This window comes from Megachile rotundata, chromosome 8, assembly GCF_050947335.1.
Source record: "Megachile rotundata isolate GNS110a chromosome 8, iyMegRotu1, whole genome shotgun sequence".
NCBI classification, from domain to species: Eukaryota; Metazoa; Arthropoda; class Insecta; order Hymenoptera; family Megachilidae; genus Megachile; species Megachile rotundata.
Window position 1 is genome coordinate 15,709,687 of NC_134990.1, and position 15,325 is coordinate 15,725,011.

Consider the following 15,325-nt stretch of genomic DNA (forward strand, 5'->3'; position numbering starts at 1 on the left):
ACCCTAGGGTTAGGATTCAGCGGTAAAATCATCAACTTTTGAATTAGCGTCGCGAAACTTGTTCGATGAAAAGTCGGCTTTAGTGTTTATGCTAACCAAGTTTTGTGATTATGTATTTTTTTCGGTATATTACTTTTGTCATGAAAAATTGATTTCTGCTTATAAAATACACGTGACAGTATAACACCGGTGCTAATTTGTTGGAGAATTTTGGTTGTGCTCAAATATAAGGGAGTTGTAAATACTCTCATCATTTAACCTAATAAATCTTGATATCATTAAGTAAATTTTCATTTTAGATTAATTAAAAATGTGTTAATTACAGTAAGTAAAAATTTTGTAACTATTCACTTCTTATATTCTGTGATGTTACATTTTATATAACCTTTTAGACAGCAGTACAGTTATCATTGCACTTAATAGAATTAGTTATATTTAGTATTTTATTTCAATTATATGAAATATTATAACAAAATAAAGACTTGCACTACAAAAAATGAGTGAAATTGCACCAATTAATGATGTGCCTGAAAGTAATGGTGGGCCAGATCAACCTACTTACAATGGAGAAACTGAAGAACATACTAGTATGATAAATTTGTGTTTAATTCAATATTAACTCAAATATTTTATAATTTTATAGAAGTATTATTATATTTAATAAATTACATGTTTGATACGAAAACTCATTTCTTAGATAAATCACCTGGAAGTGGAGAGGACAAGACACCAGATTCCATATGCGATAATGGAATTAAAAAGAATAATGCAACTTCTGTTGTGGGAAGTAATACTACTAATACAACTAATAGAGCTAAAAAGAGGAAAAAAACTCCTAGAGATGCAACTGCCCCAAAGCAACCATTAACAGGTTATTTTAGGTATGATTTCATGAACCATTATAAGTAGGCATTAAACAGAAAGACACCTTTTAATAATATCCAATATAGGTTTTTAAATGATCGAAGAGAAAAAGTGAGGAATGAAAATCCAACACTGTCATTTGCTGAAATCACAAAACTTCTTGCATCTGAATGGAGCAATTTACCTGCTGATCAAAAACAACAATATTTAGATGCAGCAGAACAAGACAAAGAACGTTACAATCGTGAATTTAGTGATTATAAACAAACAGAAGCATATCGCTTATTTAGTGAAAAACAATCTTCAGAAAAGCAACAGGAAAATAGGAAAGAAAGAAATGGAACAGATGTGACCTCTGAACAAAATGTATGATATCTCTATGTGCTCCTGTTTTTAACTTGTCATTATATTATTAATATTTAATTTATATTAGGATCTTCAACAAGAGAAGGACAATGATTTCACAGGTTTTGATATACCTATTTTTACAGAAGAGTTTTTGGATCATAACAAAGGTAAATTCTTATAAAATTAATTTATATATGCATCTAATTTGTATTTTCACATATGTAATATGTAACGAATATATTTTCACACATGTAGCATGTGAAGCAGAATTAAGACAATTGAGAAAAGCCACTTCGGATTACGAGGCCCAAAATGCTGTTCTTCAGCGACATGTAGATAGTCTATACGCGGCGGTAAATCGTTTAGAATCTGAAACAAATCAACAACGTACAACAAATCAGGCTTTACAACGTCACTTAGATTCTCTTCGTTCACAATTGGCCGGATGTTTTGCCACAATACCACTCCCAGGTTGCATTTTTATAGTAGCCTGTAATTTTTATTTTCATCACAAATTGGTGATGTATATTGATTATTTATGTTTAGGGACAAATGAAGGTGCAACGTTACAAAATATCGACAATTATGTTGAAAGACTTGAATCATTATTAAGTGGTAACGCTGAACAGTCTTTAAGAAATGCTGTGCGTAATGCCGTATCTCGCCTTGAACTAAGTGGATGACGATCGCCCCCCGGTAGTACAACTACTACATCAATAAAACATCATCGTTCAAGGCATTCACATCGAAAATAAAAGAAAAGTAATTATATTCTTTTTTACATATTTTGTAAAATATAATTTTTTTAGTTACATATGTTACAAATGTTAAAAATTGCATATATCTGTACCATATGTAACAATAATTTTCTTCTTTTTTTATGGTTTGAGAATCATATGTTATTTTTTAAGTAAATGTAATTTATACAATATAATTATATGCAATTATATATACGAACATAAGATATTCGTTTATGTAATTTACATACATATATGTACATGTATAATTACTCTGTAGCATAATACCAAAGTATCATAATGGTACTGCCGACTATTTATTAATAAATTTTTTAAACTTACTATTAATTTTTTTTTAAATTTTTCACAGCATTTTGAAGTTGATTCCACGAATATCTGAAAATAAAATAACACGTAATAGTAAGCATATAACTGTTTTTAAATATATATTTATAAAATTGATTTCTATTTTTACCTGAACGATGTTGCATTTGGACGCCGATTTCTTTCTAAGTCGATTAAAGTACTTTCCATTTGAACTGATAAAAATTGTACTATATCGGTTATTGCGGGCAAAATTGAACGTAAAAATTCAAAAGTGTTATGTTGATTTGTCATTAGTAATTTTTGAACAGTAGTAGATATGACATTGTTAAATTTGTTCCTGAAATTATTACTTCAGTACATAATCTTTTAAAAATCGATGTGAAATTAATTAAATGGAATACTGACTGTAACAAACGACTTTCTTTATAATAACGATTCCTAGTAACATTATTTATAAAATCAATAGTTTGTTGTTTATGTGGGTGATGTTCATGAACTTTTACATAGCATTCAATAATACGGGGTGGACAAATCAAAATAATATATTCTACTATATGACATGGATAACTGATTTCACCCTTGAGTAGATTTTGTAGAATAATCATTACCTAGAACGTATTCAAACTGTGTTCAATTATAATGTACAAAAATCGTTGAAAAAAGAAAAATATAATAAATACCAGATAAGAATGTTTATGCATTAAATTATCACTCGTAAAAGTTAAAAAATTTGTCATTAATATTTCAAATATCAAATGAATAAAATCTGCTTTTGCATCTTTAAAGCATTTCAGCAACGAGTCAGATACTTTAAAATTACTTGTGTTAATAATTGGAGTTATTAAAAGAGTCATATACTGCTCGAAAAGATCTCGTATTAGTACTTGAAGAGATATATCACTTTTAACATTGAGGGTTTCTATACCCAACAATATCATAGAAAATGTCCTTTTTCCCAAATGTTTTAAAAAAGGCTGCTCAACTGACAATATAGTTTTATTCAATAATGTCTTGAACATGTTATTTGGTTGATTCTGTAAAAAAATTTAAGCTAATTCATCATGTTTATTATTAAAAATATATCGTAAATATATTTTTATATTTACTTTGGAATATAGCATAACTGAAGTACAAAGAATTAAAGTTCCAATGCATCTGTATATCCAAAAAGCTAATTCAGATTCTTTAGTATCTTCTGTAATTGGTGTAAGAATCCATTTTTCTACATGATTAAAATACAGTTTCCATTTTGTATCATACTGATTTCGTTCTTGTTCTGTCTGAAATATGTAAGTAATTAGCAGATTGCAATTAACATAAATTTTTATGACTAGTATACTTTTAAGAGGTTTCGTTTCTTCATAGCATTCATGATGAATATTAACACTGATTCTCTACTCTCTTGAAATTCCTGAATATCGCAAGGTGTCTCAAACATTTGCCGTATTTCAGTTAATTGTGATATATAATTTTGTAAAATTTTTATTTCATTTCCGTTCGTATTATGACCAATGATAGAACATTTTATCCATGCCTACAATTCGAGGGTAATGTTAAAAATTTACTACTTAAAATTTGTTATATATAAACTTAAATTACCAACTTGAATGACTATTGTATCAAAATTTTTTATTTCTTTTTTTAGATCTTCAATTGCTTGTTGCCGCTCCAGTATTAGCATAAGATAACTCCTTGTGATTCTAAAATGAATTTAATATGATGTGTTTCTGTTTATTAGACATAACGATAATTATTTTTTTTTACCTGATATCTTTAACAATTATCGATGATGCAAAGTGTTGAAACAAAGATATGGCTGAATGTTTATACTTCTTTGCTACTACTGGATTCCTCAATGCTTCTAAAGTAAATGCAACAGCAAGTTTTGCGACATCATTGTAATGATCGCTAATAAGAGTGGGATCAAAAACAAGCTGCCGTACTCTACACGCTCCGTAACACCATAAAGCATCCAACATTTTTTCTGCGCCGTCTGCTCCTATTGAATAACTAAATTGAAGAAAAGAACTGAAATTGATAATATTGAATATATAATTAACAAATAGCGAACCTATATTAGAAGAATTATTAACCAGGGAAACACATTTTTCGAAAATGTTAGCCAATACCCTTGTTAATGGTCCAATCGCTTTATTCGGACATTCTAACAAATACCGATCTATCCATCCACTAAGTAATAAATGTTCCCCTAATTCCATGTTACTCGACGATAGAATTATACCAAATACTTCGACAAAATTACTCATCATTGAACGAGAAGTATCATCTTTACGACAACATATAGTATTTACCTACAAACCGAAATAAATGTATGATTTAATAAATTAATTACAGTTTACAATAATTAAAATTTATACTATACCGTATCTATATAGGTGGAAGCTATATTAGTAAAATTGAGTTTCAGATCGCTGTACAAGAGAAGAATAGTTAATTTTCCTTTCCAAATTAAACTATATTTCTTACTATTTTCACTATTGTATTCTTTTATTACTGGTAATAGATCTAGCATTACTGAACACTGAAAAAGATGCAACACATGTTTATTATACATTGCACAAAATAAATATTTTAAATAAAAAATTTAAAAGATATATATTAAACTTACAACATTTGTAGTGTCTGCAGTTACTGCTAATGTTAAAAACAATGAAATGAAATTATATAAACCAGTTATTGAAAATTCTTGAACTTTACTTTTAGAAAATTTTGAATAGATACGACTTTTGATTTGATTCCAATGTTTTGTGTCACTATTACTATAGTTTATTCGTAGAAATGATCCTATAACACACAGTTAAGATAAACATATTTATCAAAATTGCTTTAAAGAATACTTACCAAGTAAACGTAAAAACATTCCATAACTAGACTCTTTACCACATTCTATATTATTAATTCTGTCTTTTACTTGTTTAAGGATATCAGCAGCAGTTTTCCTATTAAAGTATGGTATTAGTAAATCGTGGTAAATTGAATACAAAAGTGTGTAAACTATTTACTTACTTTTCAACTGACAAGGTCCAAGGACCAGTTACTTGTAACAAAAATGGTTCATCTAATCTTTTATGAAAGCAGTCCCATAGGAGAGAAATTATAGAAACTTTTGGTTGCCACCAGTTAGTAACAATAGTATTTAATAAAGGTATCATGATACGTAATTCGTCGTCAAGTGCATCTCTTTCACCATCTTTCCCACCTTTAGAGATGAATGTTTTCAAAATTTTCTCTAGTTGCTCATAATTAGGCTTGATCTATAATAAAACAAATGCAAAGTCAATATTATTTCAGTCCAATAAGTAGAGTATATGCAGTGAATTAAAAATGCAATTACTCTTGAACTTTTAGATCCCAAATATATACCATCACTGCTATATCCATATAAAAGTGAAAGACTATATATAATCCAAAGACAAAATAATTCAGAATTTTTACAAGGCTTTAAAGAATAATATTTAAATTCTTCTTTATTGTTAGATGCATTTCTATTTAATATTGCATCCAAGCAGTTATTTACATAATCCCAAAAAGTCTGTAAATAAATAAAAATTTATCAATGGTTTTAAAACATCCTTTCAAAATGTCTTAGTAAAAAGATTCTAGTAACAGTACCTTTGATTTCATTCTTTCAGATAAGCTATCAATAAATACTTGAAACATAAGCCATAATTCTCTAATACAAGTGCAATTATATGGTGTTTTTTGTTGTACATTAGCTACTGGCATCTGAAATATATTACAAGATATAATTTATCTGATTACAATATTCTTGGATATATTTTTTACCGTTTCAAATATTTTCAATGAGATATATATTAGGTCATTAATAATCATTCCTTGGACATTTTCAAATTCATCTAATTGATTTTCATTTGAATAATGACAATATGTATTCCTTGTATACATTAATGAAACAAAAAGCCATCGCAATTCTATGTGCATATGATACACATGATACTCTGGTTGTGTACACTGCAGGAATAAATTTATATTAATAATGCAAATATCATTATAGTTTTCAGTGTAACTTCTTTAAGTATTGGTTTACACACATGATTGCCTAATTTAGAAGGTGCATAATGGAATGTTGCATCTGGGATATTGCTTAATCTACTAAGAAATCTTTTCATAGTTACAAATAACGTATTAAATTCTTCTTCAATGTCTTCATTTATAACAAGCAAAGAATGCAGGTCCCATTTTATACTATAAAATCAAATTTTTAAAATATAAGTAATTTAAATAATGACACTTATAAAAAAAAATTAACTTACCTATTTAAATATGTTCTCATATATAAAACAAATTCAGATATTGTACGTCTTATATAATAAAAGTCAATATCGTTTGTTTTAGAATTTAAAACTTGATTATAATTCTCATGTCTACTGAGAATTTTTAGCTGCATACTACGAAAAAAGATTACAAATAGAGAAAAGGTTTCTCAAGATTATATACAATAAAATAAAATAACAATATCTTACTCCATGCACTTAACAAAGTGTTTCAAGTCTAACAAAACTGTTGATGCAGGCACAGTGCAATCAAAAAGTTGTATGTCCACATCTGATAAAAAGCGTTCATCTTGTGGATACAAAACATTTTCCACATCTCCACGTAAAAACAATCCATCTTTACTTAATTCCCAATCGTTAAAATTTACCTTTCCATTGCAATTGCAAGTTAAACAAACATCCATTTGTACAATGTTCTGTTAACAGCATACAATCTTTTATTTAAACTCAAATTTACAATATATTTTTTACATCTAAAAAAGAAAGTATTTTAATACTGCATATTACCATTAAATTATATTAAACTTATGTTATACAATTGCAAACTTTCTATATTATAATATCAATTGTGCCAAGAATCAAGTAGAAAGTCCTAAGTTTTGGCGGCATTTATAGAGACGACATCTACAAACTATACATACTAAGTGCGCATATTTTGAAACAAAACTTTCTATGGACATTAACTTTAAATTTTCTATGGACATTTAACGTAACCATCTTAATCTGAAGGTTAGTTGTATTAATTCAAGTTCCTTAGTTGCTCAAGTGCTTTTAACAATCGGTTTCTTAATATAATTTTACGGGCAGCCTGAAGAAAAGTTGTGATTTTATAATAACGAACAAACAGTACTTCATCTTGAGACGATACCCATATTGCATCAGGATGCTAAATATAAATATATAAAAAAATGGATTATTTACTTTTAATTAAATATATATAAATAATACACAATTACAGAATTCATACTTTGTGAGGAATTCTTAAAATTCTCTGTTTAAATTTGTTTGCTTTTTGTCTCTCAAATAATTCGTTTCGTGAGTTTGAAATTAAATTCGTGTATTTATCCCATATTCGTTCTCGGTGAATTTTAATTTCAGTAATTTGTTTTTCATCAGTATTATTCACATCATAAGTTACTGTTGGTTTATGGTGAAATTTAATTTGTTCATTTTCATTACGCCGATTCTCTATTTTCATAAAAAATTCTTTTTTATGCTGTAATTTCTGTTCCATAATTTCGAACAAATAAGTGCCTAGAGGACCTAATTACAAATTGCGCATTTTTAAATATTCTTATTGCATGTTAAAATAGATTTTATATGTAGGAGAAGCCTAACCAGTTAATTCATATTCATTGAAGGATCGAGTCTTTGAATTCAAAATACAGTTAATAGCATGTAGGGAATACAAAGGAATATAACTACATTTCTGTTGGAACATTTTATCGAAGTCTGTGTACTTTCCAGAAGGTTCTTTCGTATGTGATTGCGATATATCTTTCTTTCGAGAAATCGATTTCGTTTCTTTACAAGAAAGCCCGCCAATTTTCTTTTGCTGCTTTTTGAACTCTACTTCCGGTTTGGCATTCTCGATTGATTCACTAAGTATTTTATTATTCAATATTTAATTATCATTTGTTTTGTTATTAATAAAAGTTTATGTTCATAAGGTTTCTCACCGTAAAAGACCTGGTCGAGTGCACGCATAGAAGTTTATAGTGTGTGGAGTTTTACATAAATCAGATATAAATATTCGAACTTGAAAATGCATACTTATATATTGAAGTGGTCTGTAAATTATCATGACTGTTAAAGGTTTTTGACCTGGGCGCATACGACCTGACGTAAAATATTAGCAGGTAAATGTATATTCAATAAATGTTTTAGAAAAATACAAAATTTAAATGTACCCCATCGAGGACAGATGTCGACACACGAGTTTTCCTGAGTTGGCAAAATAGCGAAAGTGAATTCCTTTTTTGCATTAGGATGAATTGGTATTTCGTAGCAGACCCTTGAATGATAAATAAGATGATTACATTTTTTACTTAAATTTTATAATATTTAAATGAAGATCTTACGGATGATCAAGGGGTACATTTCCAAAATTGACAATAGTAGGAAAAGAAAAAGTATTTACGACCTCCGCGAAAATTTTAATTTCTATCAATTGGTCATAAAAATAGCGAATTTTTAATACATCATTATAACCTCTGTTTTCGTCAGGTATAAATAAAATATTCATTTTGAAGACGGATCCAGGGTTGAGCCATATCTTCTACAATAAAGAAACAACGTGAAGCATGAAGATAAAGAATGTACACCCTAAGAAGCATGAGAACATTTATCTACCTGAGAAATATTATTAATTTGAAAATATTGAGTTTCCGGTGGCAATAGTTGAATAGGACATGGTTTAGAAAAGTAGTTTGTAATTTCGACTATTTTTTTTTGAATTTTAAAGTTTTTAGAATCAAAAGTAAACTTTAATGTTGACGGTATTACGCTTAAAAATGCTTTCTTTGAATAATTTTTAAAATAATTTATGTTCTTTTCTTCATATTTATTTATACAATATTTAATATCGTTGCTTTCGACTTGCATTTCGATTTAAAAAACTGTGCTCGCCTCGATATTGACAGAAAAAAATCTTGTATCCATGCACAATATAACAGAAAACACGTGAAACTAAAATACATATATTGCTTCGCATAATTTCAGAACGAAATTTGATTTCCGCGCGACTGCAGTTCACGTTTTTGCATCAGTTTACAATTTTCTGATAGCTTCTGACTGCTCCTGGCAGTCGCACAGTCTGGCAGGAACAAAAAGTGAATGCACGATGACAAGATAGTTGTAACTATATATATTTTAAAATAGGTTTATTATGCACGTTTCAATAACTACTTCTGACATAGATGATGTTGCTATTCAGCTGAAGTAACTGTTGCTCGTATGATGCACTTGCAATAAATTGTAGACTACAAAAAGAAAGTAATATACCCAACGATATATGTTGGAGTATGACTCACACTAGTGTGTCAATTTTTTACACTTCTGTAAACTATGTTTTTATAACTAGTTTCCCGTTTGTATAAATTAAAAACTTGATCAATCATGAATGTGCAGAAACTGCATCGTGGGGTATGTTATCTTAATTCTTTAAACGAATGCATTTCTCTACATATTTTCCGATTAAATTGCAAAAGTCATAAAACCGGAGGTTAGATTCATGTGTCACTTGTTCGATTTTCTTTCAATATTTAGTACTGTAATAATTTTGTTTCTACCCTATTTTGATATATTATAATACAATAAAAGGTTTATTATCCTTTATATCGATTTATTAAAATGTTAATTTAATGAAACTTTTTATCAAACACTGCAATGTGATTTAATAATAATTTTGTTTGTATAAGGATTCTTGAAATAGAACACCATTGATTTCAATGTTTTTTTTGTTTTTTTTTTTAGAACGAAACATTAATTTCTTTACAGTCTCCTTTATTACAAGCTATATTTTTTGGAGATATAGACGAAGTTCGAGCTTTATCAAGAACAGAGGATGTCAATTGGAAAGATAGAAAGCAACGTTCTCTTTTACATGCAGCTGCATACAAAGGAGATGCATTAATAGCTGAAACACTTTTAATAAATGGAGCTGCAGTCAATGCTAAAGATAAAGAATGGTTGACTCCATTGCATAGAGCATGTTGCTCAGGGAATCATAATGTAGTAGAAGTTTTATTACGTCATAAAGCCGATGTCAATATCAAGGATCGTAGTGGGCAAACCCCTTTACATGTAGCAGCAGCAAATAATGCTGTACAATGTATAGAATTGATAGCACCCTATTTAAGAGACATTAATGTAGCAGACAGGTTTGCATTTGCAATAGTTATTGATCAATTTATTTAAGGATATATTAGTAATATAATTAATTAAGTCCTGAATTTTACAGAGGTGGCAGAACAAGTTTGCATCATGCGGCTTACAATGGACACGCAGAAGCAACAGAATATCTGATTCAAATTGGTAGCGTGGTAAATGCTTCGGATAAACAGGATCGTAGACCTTTGCATTTTGCAGCATATATGGGCCATGATGAAATTTTAAAGACACTCATAGCAAGAGGAGCAGATATAGATGTTGGAGTAATATAACCATTCTCTCTACTCATATTGATATTACTTACATTATGCAATTGTTTATGTATGTATTTATATGTTAAGGATCGAGATTTATATACCCCATTACATGCAGCTGCAGCTTTTGGTAACGTAAAATGTATGCATACGTTAATTGAATTTGGTGCAGATATTGAAGCAAAAAATGTGTATGGAAATACTCCTCTACACATTGCGTGTTTAAATGGTCATGCTGATGCGGTTGTGGAATTAATGAATAATGCTGCAAACGTTGGTAAGATGATCTTAATATGTTTGAAATTATTGTTTTCCTTCCAACTTTTACAAGCATTGGTTTTTGTAACAGAGGCTGTAAACTATCGGGGGCAGACACCGTTACATGTTGCCGCTGCCAGTACTCATGGTGTTCATTGCTTAGAAATACTTTTACGTGCAGCTTTAAGAATAAACGTTCAGTCGGAAGATGGACGTACGCCTTTACACATGACAGCAATCCATGGTAGATTTACTCGATCGAAAAGTTTACTGGATGCAGGAGCACTGCCAGATACTAAAGACAAAAATGGAAACACTGCTTTACATGTAGCTGCTTGGTAAACTGAAAAGAAAGGCATTAAGCTCGTTCTATAATAATTTTTGATACTTATTTAAAGTTTATATTTCATGTAGGTTTGGTCATGAATGCTTAACTACAACACTGTTAGAGTATGGTGCATCTCCAGCAGCACGCAATTCTGAACAGCGTACGGCGTTGCATCTTAGCTGCTTGGCAGGACATATTGAGGTAGAATATCTGTATGTCACTTACATTTCTTTCTTCTAAATGTAACATTAATTTTAATAAAATTCACAGGTCTGTAGGAAATTGTTGCAAGTCGATAGTCGACGTATAGATTCGAGAGATATCGGTGGTAGAACCCCTTTACATTTAGCAGCGTTCAAAGGATCTGTGGATTGTTTAGATTTATTATTATCTAGTGGAGCTAATTTTCGATTAACTGATAATGATAACAGGTTGGCACTTCATCATGCAGCCAGTCAGGGTCATTATCTTTGCGTTTTTACTTTGGTCGGATTTGGAAGTGATTCTAACGCACAAGATGTAGATGGTGCGACTCCTTTGCATTTAGCTGCAGCATCAAATCCAACAGATTCTGATGCTCAGTAAGTACATTATTTGCGCACAGATTATTAAAATACTTATGACTTAATTTCTATTTCTTGCAAATAGATGTGTACAGTATTTACTGAAACATAGAGCGGATCCACGTTTACGCGATAAACGTGGTTTCACTGCTATTCATTACGCAGTAGCAGGAGGAAATCAGCCAGCTTTAGAAGCTCTGTTAGAAGCTTGCCCACCAGGAAATTTACCAATATCGTCCAGTTCTACAGGGAAACCGGAACCTCCCTTACCGGCACTAACACCTTTACATCTTGCGGTATGATCAAAATTATCGAAATTATTCGGAATGATCGGAATTATTTATGTGTTTTATAGGCATATCATGGACATAGTGAAATACTGAATTTATTGTTACCATTGTTTTCTAATACCAATATTAAAGAAGATACGGGTAAAACACCATTGGATTTAGCGTCATACAAAGGCCACGAACAATGCGTTCAGTTATTATTAAAGTATGGAGCCTGTGTATTGGTTCAGGTATGAGTGTAAAAGGTACTTTTAATTTTTAAGACAGTCGCTGTATAGAAAATAATAAGCATATTTATCTGCAGGATTCTATCACAAAACGTACACCAGTTCACTGTGCAGCTGCAGCAGGACATTTTAACTGCCTAGTACTTCTTTTGGAAAATGCAGAAGACTCGAGCGTACTTAATTGTTATGATGCTAAACAACGTACTCCTTTAACGCTGGCAGTGGCAAATAGTAATCCAGAGTGTGCTACATTACTTCTGAAATACAAAGCTGACTGTAATTTGCCAGATATAAATAAGCATACGCCATTATTTCGAGCAGTCATTAAAGAACGTGATCATCAATTGGTAGAATTATTATTATCACATGGTGCACAAGTGTCGGTGCAAGACACAAACGGCAAAACCCCTTTACATTTAGCTGCTGCGTGTGGAAGGTAGATTTGCCTTTTGCTCGTGAAAGGATTTGATTGTATTTTTGCTTGGTTACACTTATTTTGTTTGTAGGGTGAAAGCATTAGCTTCTCTTATTAAAGCTGATTCTGCAGCTGCTACTTTGAAAGACGATCAAGGTTGTACTGTTCTTCATTGGGCTTGTTACAATGGTAACTCCAACTGTGTGGAATACTTATTGGAACAAAATGTAATCGATTCATTAGAAGGCAGGTATTTTATAATTTGAATTATATAATTATTTTTATATTAATATCGAAATTATTTTATTAGGTGATCCTTTCTCAGCTGTCCATTGCGCAGTATATCAGGGATCAACGCATTGTTTGGAATTGCTAGTAAACAAATTTGGAGGAAAGACAGTTGCTGCTCCAAGAGATGTCCCAGGTGGTCGGCTACCTTTACATGTCGCAGCTAGTTCAGGATCTGTAGAATGTGCCAGGCTTATTTTAAGCTCTGTCGGGCCTGAATTAGCTGGACTTGAGACCCCAGATTACGCAGGTCGAACGCCTCTTCTTTGTGCTGCTATCACGGGTCAATGTAGCGCTATTGGTAATTTTGATTTAATGAAAAAAGCTTGATTGTTTTTACATTATTTCTGTATTGATAACAATTTCGTAATGGCAGAATTATTGCTTGAGTGGAAAGCAGACGTGCGTGCCGTCGACTGTAATAAGAATACAGCGCTTCATTTAGCTTGCGAAAGACAACACTCCGCCGCTGCTTTGCTGCTACTAAATTGGCTCGATTCGCTTAATTCGAGCGGTGAAAATACATCCCTGCTGCAACAACAACAACAACATATAGCTGTTATTAACATGACCAATGAACATCAAAGAACCCCATTACATTTAGCAGCAAGAAATGGACTTGTAGCAGTAAGGAAGCAAATATCTTTGATTAAACACTCATGTAGCTTTCAAATTGTGGAAAATTTTATGAAATTTACTTATATTATAGGTGACACGACGTTTATTGCAATTAGGAGCAAGCGTTGTAGCGGTAGATAAAGAGGGACTTACACCTGCGTTGGCCTGTGCTCCAAATCCAGCCGTTGCACGATGTTTAGCTACCATCCTTGCTGTACACGGTTCGTATATAGTAATTAACTTAGAATTTTAACACGAAATTATTATTAATAAATTTATTATTATTACAGATCAAAATTGGGAAGTTGCACAAAATTCATTATCAATTCAACAAACATCAGAGGTGTATTTAAATGGTAGAAGTGGCGACTCCCAACACAGTTCAGATTCAGAGTTTTACTGACACCAGGCATCTCGTGTAGATGATTAAACATTGCAAACCTAAATATTGGCCCGATACGCAGAATAATTGATGCTATGAGATTAGTTTGAACGAAATAACGTCGAAAACAAGATAGACGAGGAACTATCTTGAGCTTGCAATGATGAAAATTAAGTATTTTGAATATACTAGGATTAGGAGAGTACGCAGGTAAAATTATTGATTGGAGATAAACAAAAAGGCAGAATTTTACGAAAATAAGAAATCGAATGATAGAGGGGTATATAAATTTAGATCGTATCAATGCATCCAGTTAGTCATTCGCCATAATAATGCAGCTGGACCAACATTAAAAGAACAGTATCGAAAGAAACATAAATCCAGTAAAAAATATCAATGCGTGTCCGGAATTCATACATAAATGAGAAGAAGCAGAAAACAACGAACAAAATGCATCTTCTTTATATTTAATAATTTTCGCTACAGATTCAATATATTTGTAAAAATTATATGTGAAAACTGTTACAAGAATGTATTTTTAAGAGGTGACTAAGAATGCAATAAGTATTGCAACAAATGAATAACTTGATATTTAGTTTTGTCAATTTGATATAATTGCAAAAGACTTAATAAAAATTAGTATATTTGTATCTGTGCCTAAATCTTTTCATTTCCTGTCCACTGGTTTGTATAAATTCATACTAACTACTTAAATGAACCACCTGTGTCAATACTACTGCGCATGCAAAGTGTAATATTTCGGCACTTTGGCGACGCAGTATGGTTCCTGAGGCATTTAGAAACAAATTTCTATTAGGGTTTGATGCGTTTTGATGCCTAATAAAGGCAGAAAATCAATTTTTGTCGAATTCGGTCCAAAACGGTACAGGTGGCGCCATCTAGCGGCGAACGGCGGAACTACGAAAAACTAAAATTTCGATTTTCTCGAAAACTAGGCAATTTTACGTATTTCTGAGGGTCAGAAATTGTTCTGTGACCTCTCTAGAACCTATATATAGCCACCAAATCCTCCTCAGAGCGCTAGAAAAGAAAATAAAAAAATAGTCCAAAACATGGACTAAAAAATTGGCGTCCATCTAGCGGTGAAAGTTGGAACTACAAAAATATAAAAATGCGATTTTCTCGAATATTAGCAAACTTTGAGTACTTCTGAGACTCAGAAAGTGTTACGTGATCGCATTAGAAGCAAAATAATGTA

General features: G+C 31.0%; 4 protein-coding genes across 19 annotated transcripts; 2 read left to right on the top strand and 2 right to left on the bottom strand.

The window, feature by feature from the left end:
- Positions 1–182: 182 nt before the first annotated feature.
- On the top strand, positions 183–9,638 carry Hmg-2 (High mobility group protein 2). 7 transcript variants are annotated; one of them, XM_076534863.1, is made up of 9 exons: positions 183–324; positions 393–587; positions 698–881; positions 951–1,230; positions 1,298–1,379; positions 1,468–1,683; positions 1,759–1,974; positions 8,263–8,451; positions 8,819–9,638. In XM_076534863.1, exons 2-7 carry the CDS (start codon positions 497–499, stop codon positions 1,893–1,895), a joined length of 990 nt encoding a protein of 329 aa, XP_076390978.1. In that variant the 5' UTR covers positions 183–324; positions 393–496; the 3' UTR covers positions 1,896–1,974; positions 8,263–8,451; positions 8,819–9,638. The 7 variants fall into 7 exon arrangements, with proteins under 7 accessions (XP_076390978.1, XP_012139628.1, XP_076390979.1 ...); XM_012284238.2 differs by lacking the exons at positions 8,263–8,451; positions 8,819–9,638 and adding exons at positions 2,320–2,369; positions 3,922–4,625; XM_076534864.1 differs by lacking the exons at positions 8,263–8,451; positions 8,819–9,638 and adding exons at positions 2,320–2,369; positions 4,015–4,625.
- On the bottom strand, positions 948–7,318 carry LOC100878817 (protein MMS22-like). 7 transcript variants are annotated; one of them, XM_012284246.2, is made up of 21 exons: positions 7,100–7,316; positions 6,782–7,008; positions 6,572–6,706; positions 6,350–6,503; positions 6,084–6,269; positions 5,910–6,023; positions 5,632–5,829; positions 5,304–5,551; positions 5,139–5,236; positions 4,906–5,081; positions 4,660–4,818; positions 4,348–4,588; positions 4,041–4,275; positions 3,880–3,976; positions 3,616–3,810; positions 3,383–3,556; positions 2,957–3,310; positions 2,682–2,884; positions 2,425–2,613; positions 2,292–2,345; positions 948–1,581 (listed from the first exon to the last, which is right to left on the bottom strand). In XM_012284246.2, exons 1-20 carry the CDS (start codon positions 7,100–7,102, stop codon positions 2,294–2,296), a joined length of 3,438 nt encoding a protein of 1,145 aa, XP_012139636.2. In that variant the 5' UTR covers positions 7,103–7,316; the 3' UTR covers positions 948–1,581; positions 2,292–2,293. The 7 variants fall into 7 exon arrangements, with proteins under 7 accessions (XP_012139636.2, XP_012139632.2, XP_076390951.1 ...); XM_012284242.2 differs by having other exon boundaries at positions 4,041–4,588; positions 6,782–7,065; positions 7,139–7,318; XM_076534836.1 differs by having other exon boundaries at positions 4,041–4,588; positions 6,782–7,065; positions 7,129–7,318.
- On the bottom strand, positions 7,345–9,196 carry LOC105662402 (uncharacterized). The gene is made up of 6 exons (XM_076534859.1): positions 8,945–9,196; positions 8,674–8,870; positions 8,503–8,606; positions 8,272–8,431; positions 7,931–8,193; positions 7,345–7,855 (listed from the first exon to the last, which is right to left on the bottom strand). Exons 1-6 carry the CDS (start codon positions 9,194–9,196, stop codon positions 7,554–7,556), a joined length of 1,278 nt encoding a protein of 425 aa, XP_076390974.1. The 3' UTR covers positions 7,345–7,553.
- LOC100880974 (uncharacterized) lies at positions 9,345–14,756 on the top strand. 4 transcript variants are annotated; one of them, XR_013039175.1, is made up of 16 exons: positions 9,597–9,736; positions 10,067–10,473; positions 10,554–10,746; positions 10,825–11,014; positions 11,087–11,333; positions 11,410–11,524; positions 11,594–11,904; positions 11,972–12,182; positions 12,242–12,406; positions 12,481–12,839; positions 12,910–13,064; positions 13,129–13,407; positions 13,483–13,733; positions 13,816–13,945; positions 14,015–14,316; positions 14,401–14,756. XR_013039175.1 is itself a non-coding variant. In XM_012284250.2 (15 exons), the coding sequence occupies exons 1-15, from the start codon at positions 9,428–9,430 to the stop codon at positions 14,125–14,127; spliced, it is 3,147 nt and encodes a 1,048-aa protein (XP_012139640.2). In that variant the 5' UTR covers positions 9,345–9,427; the 3' UTR covers positions 14,128–14,756. The 4 variants fall into 4 exon arrangements, 2 of the variants coding, with proteins under 2 accessions (XP_012139640.2, XP_012139639.2); XM_012284250.2 differs by lacking the exon at positions 9,597–9,736 and adding an exon at positions 9,345–9,448 and having other exon boundaries at positions 14,015–14,756; XM_012284249.2 differs by having other exon boundaries at positions 14,015–14,756.
- The last annotated feature ends 569 nt before the right edge of the window (positions 14,757–15,325 follow it).

Bases quoted from the DNA above. Each gene is read 5' to 3' on its own strand.
- LOC100878817 (XM_076534833.1), bottom strand. The intron at 6,024-6,083 runs GTAAAAAATATA...AATATATTTCAG, and splicing joins CATTGAAAATATTTGAAACG to ATGCCAGTAGCTAATGTACA. The intron at 3,311-3,382 runs GTAAATATAAAA...ATTTTTTTACAG, and splicing joins CAGTTATGCTATATTCCAAA to AATCAACCAAATAACATGTT.
- Hmg-2 (XM_076534863.1), top strand. From the start codon at position 497: ATGAGTGAAATTGCACCAATTAATGATGTGCCTGAAAGTAATGGTGGG. The intron at 588-697 runs GTATGATAAATT...CTCATTTCTTAG, and splicing joins AGAAACTGAAGAACATACTA to ATAAATCACCTGGAAGTGGA. The intron at 1,231-1,297 runs GTATGATATCTC...AATTTATATTAG, and splicing joins ATGTGACCTCTGAACAAAAT to GATCTTCAACAAGAGAAGGA.
- LOC100880974 (XM_012284249.2), top strand. From the start codon at position 9,710: ATGAATGTGCAGAAACTGCATCGTGGG. The intron at 10,474-10,553 runs GTTTGCATTTGC...TGAATTTTACAG, and splicing joins GACATTAATGTAGCAGACAG to AGGTGGCAGAACAAGTTTGC. The intron at 11,015-11,086 runs GTAAGATGATCT...TTTTTGTAACAG, and splicing joins GAATAATGCTGCAAACGTTG to AGGCTGTAAACTATCGGGGG.
- LOC105662402 (XM_076534859.1), bottom strand. From the start codon at position 9,196: ATGCAAGTCGAAAGCAACGATATTAAATATTGTATAAATAAATATGAA. The intron at 8,607-8,673 runs GTAAGATCTTCA...TTATCATTCAAG, and splicing joins AATGTACCCCTTGATCATCC to GGTCTGCTACGAAATACCAA. The intron at 7,856-7,930 runs GTTAGGCTTCTC...ATTTGTAATTAG, and splicing joins CAATGAATATGAATTAACTG to GTCCTCTAGGCACTTATTTG.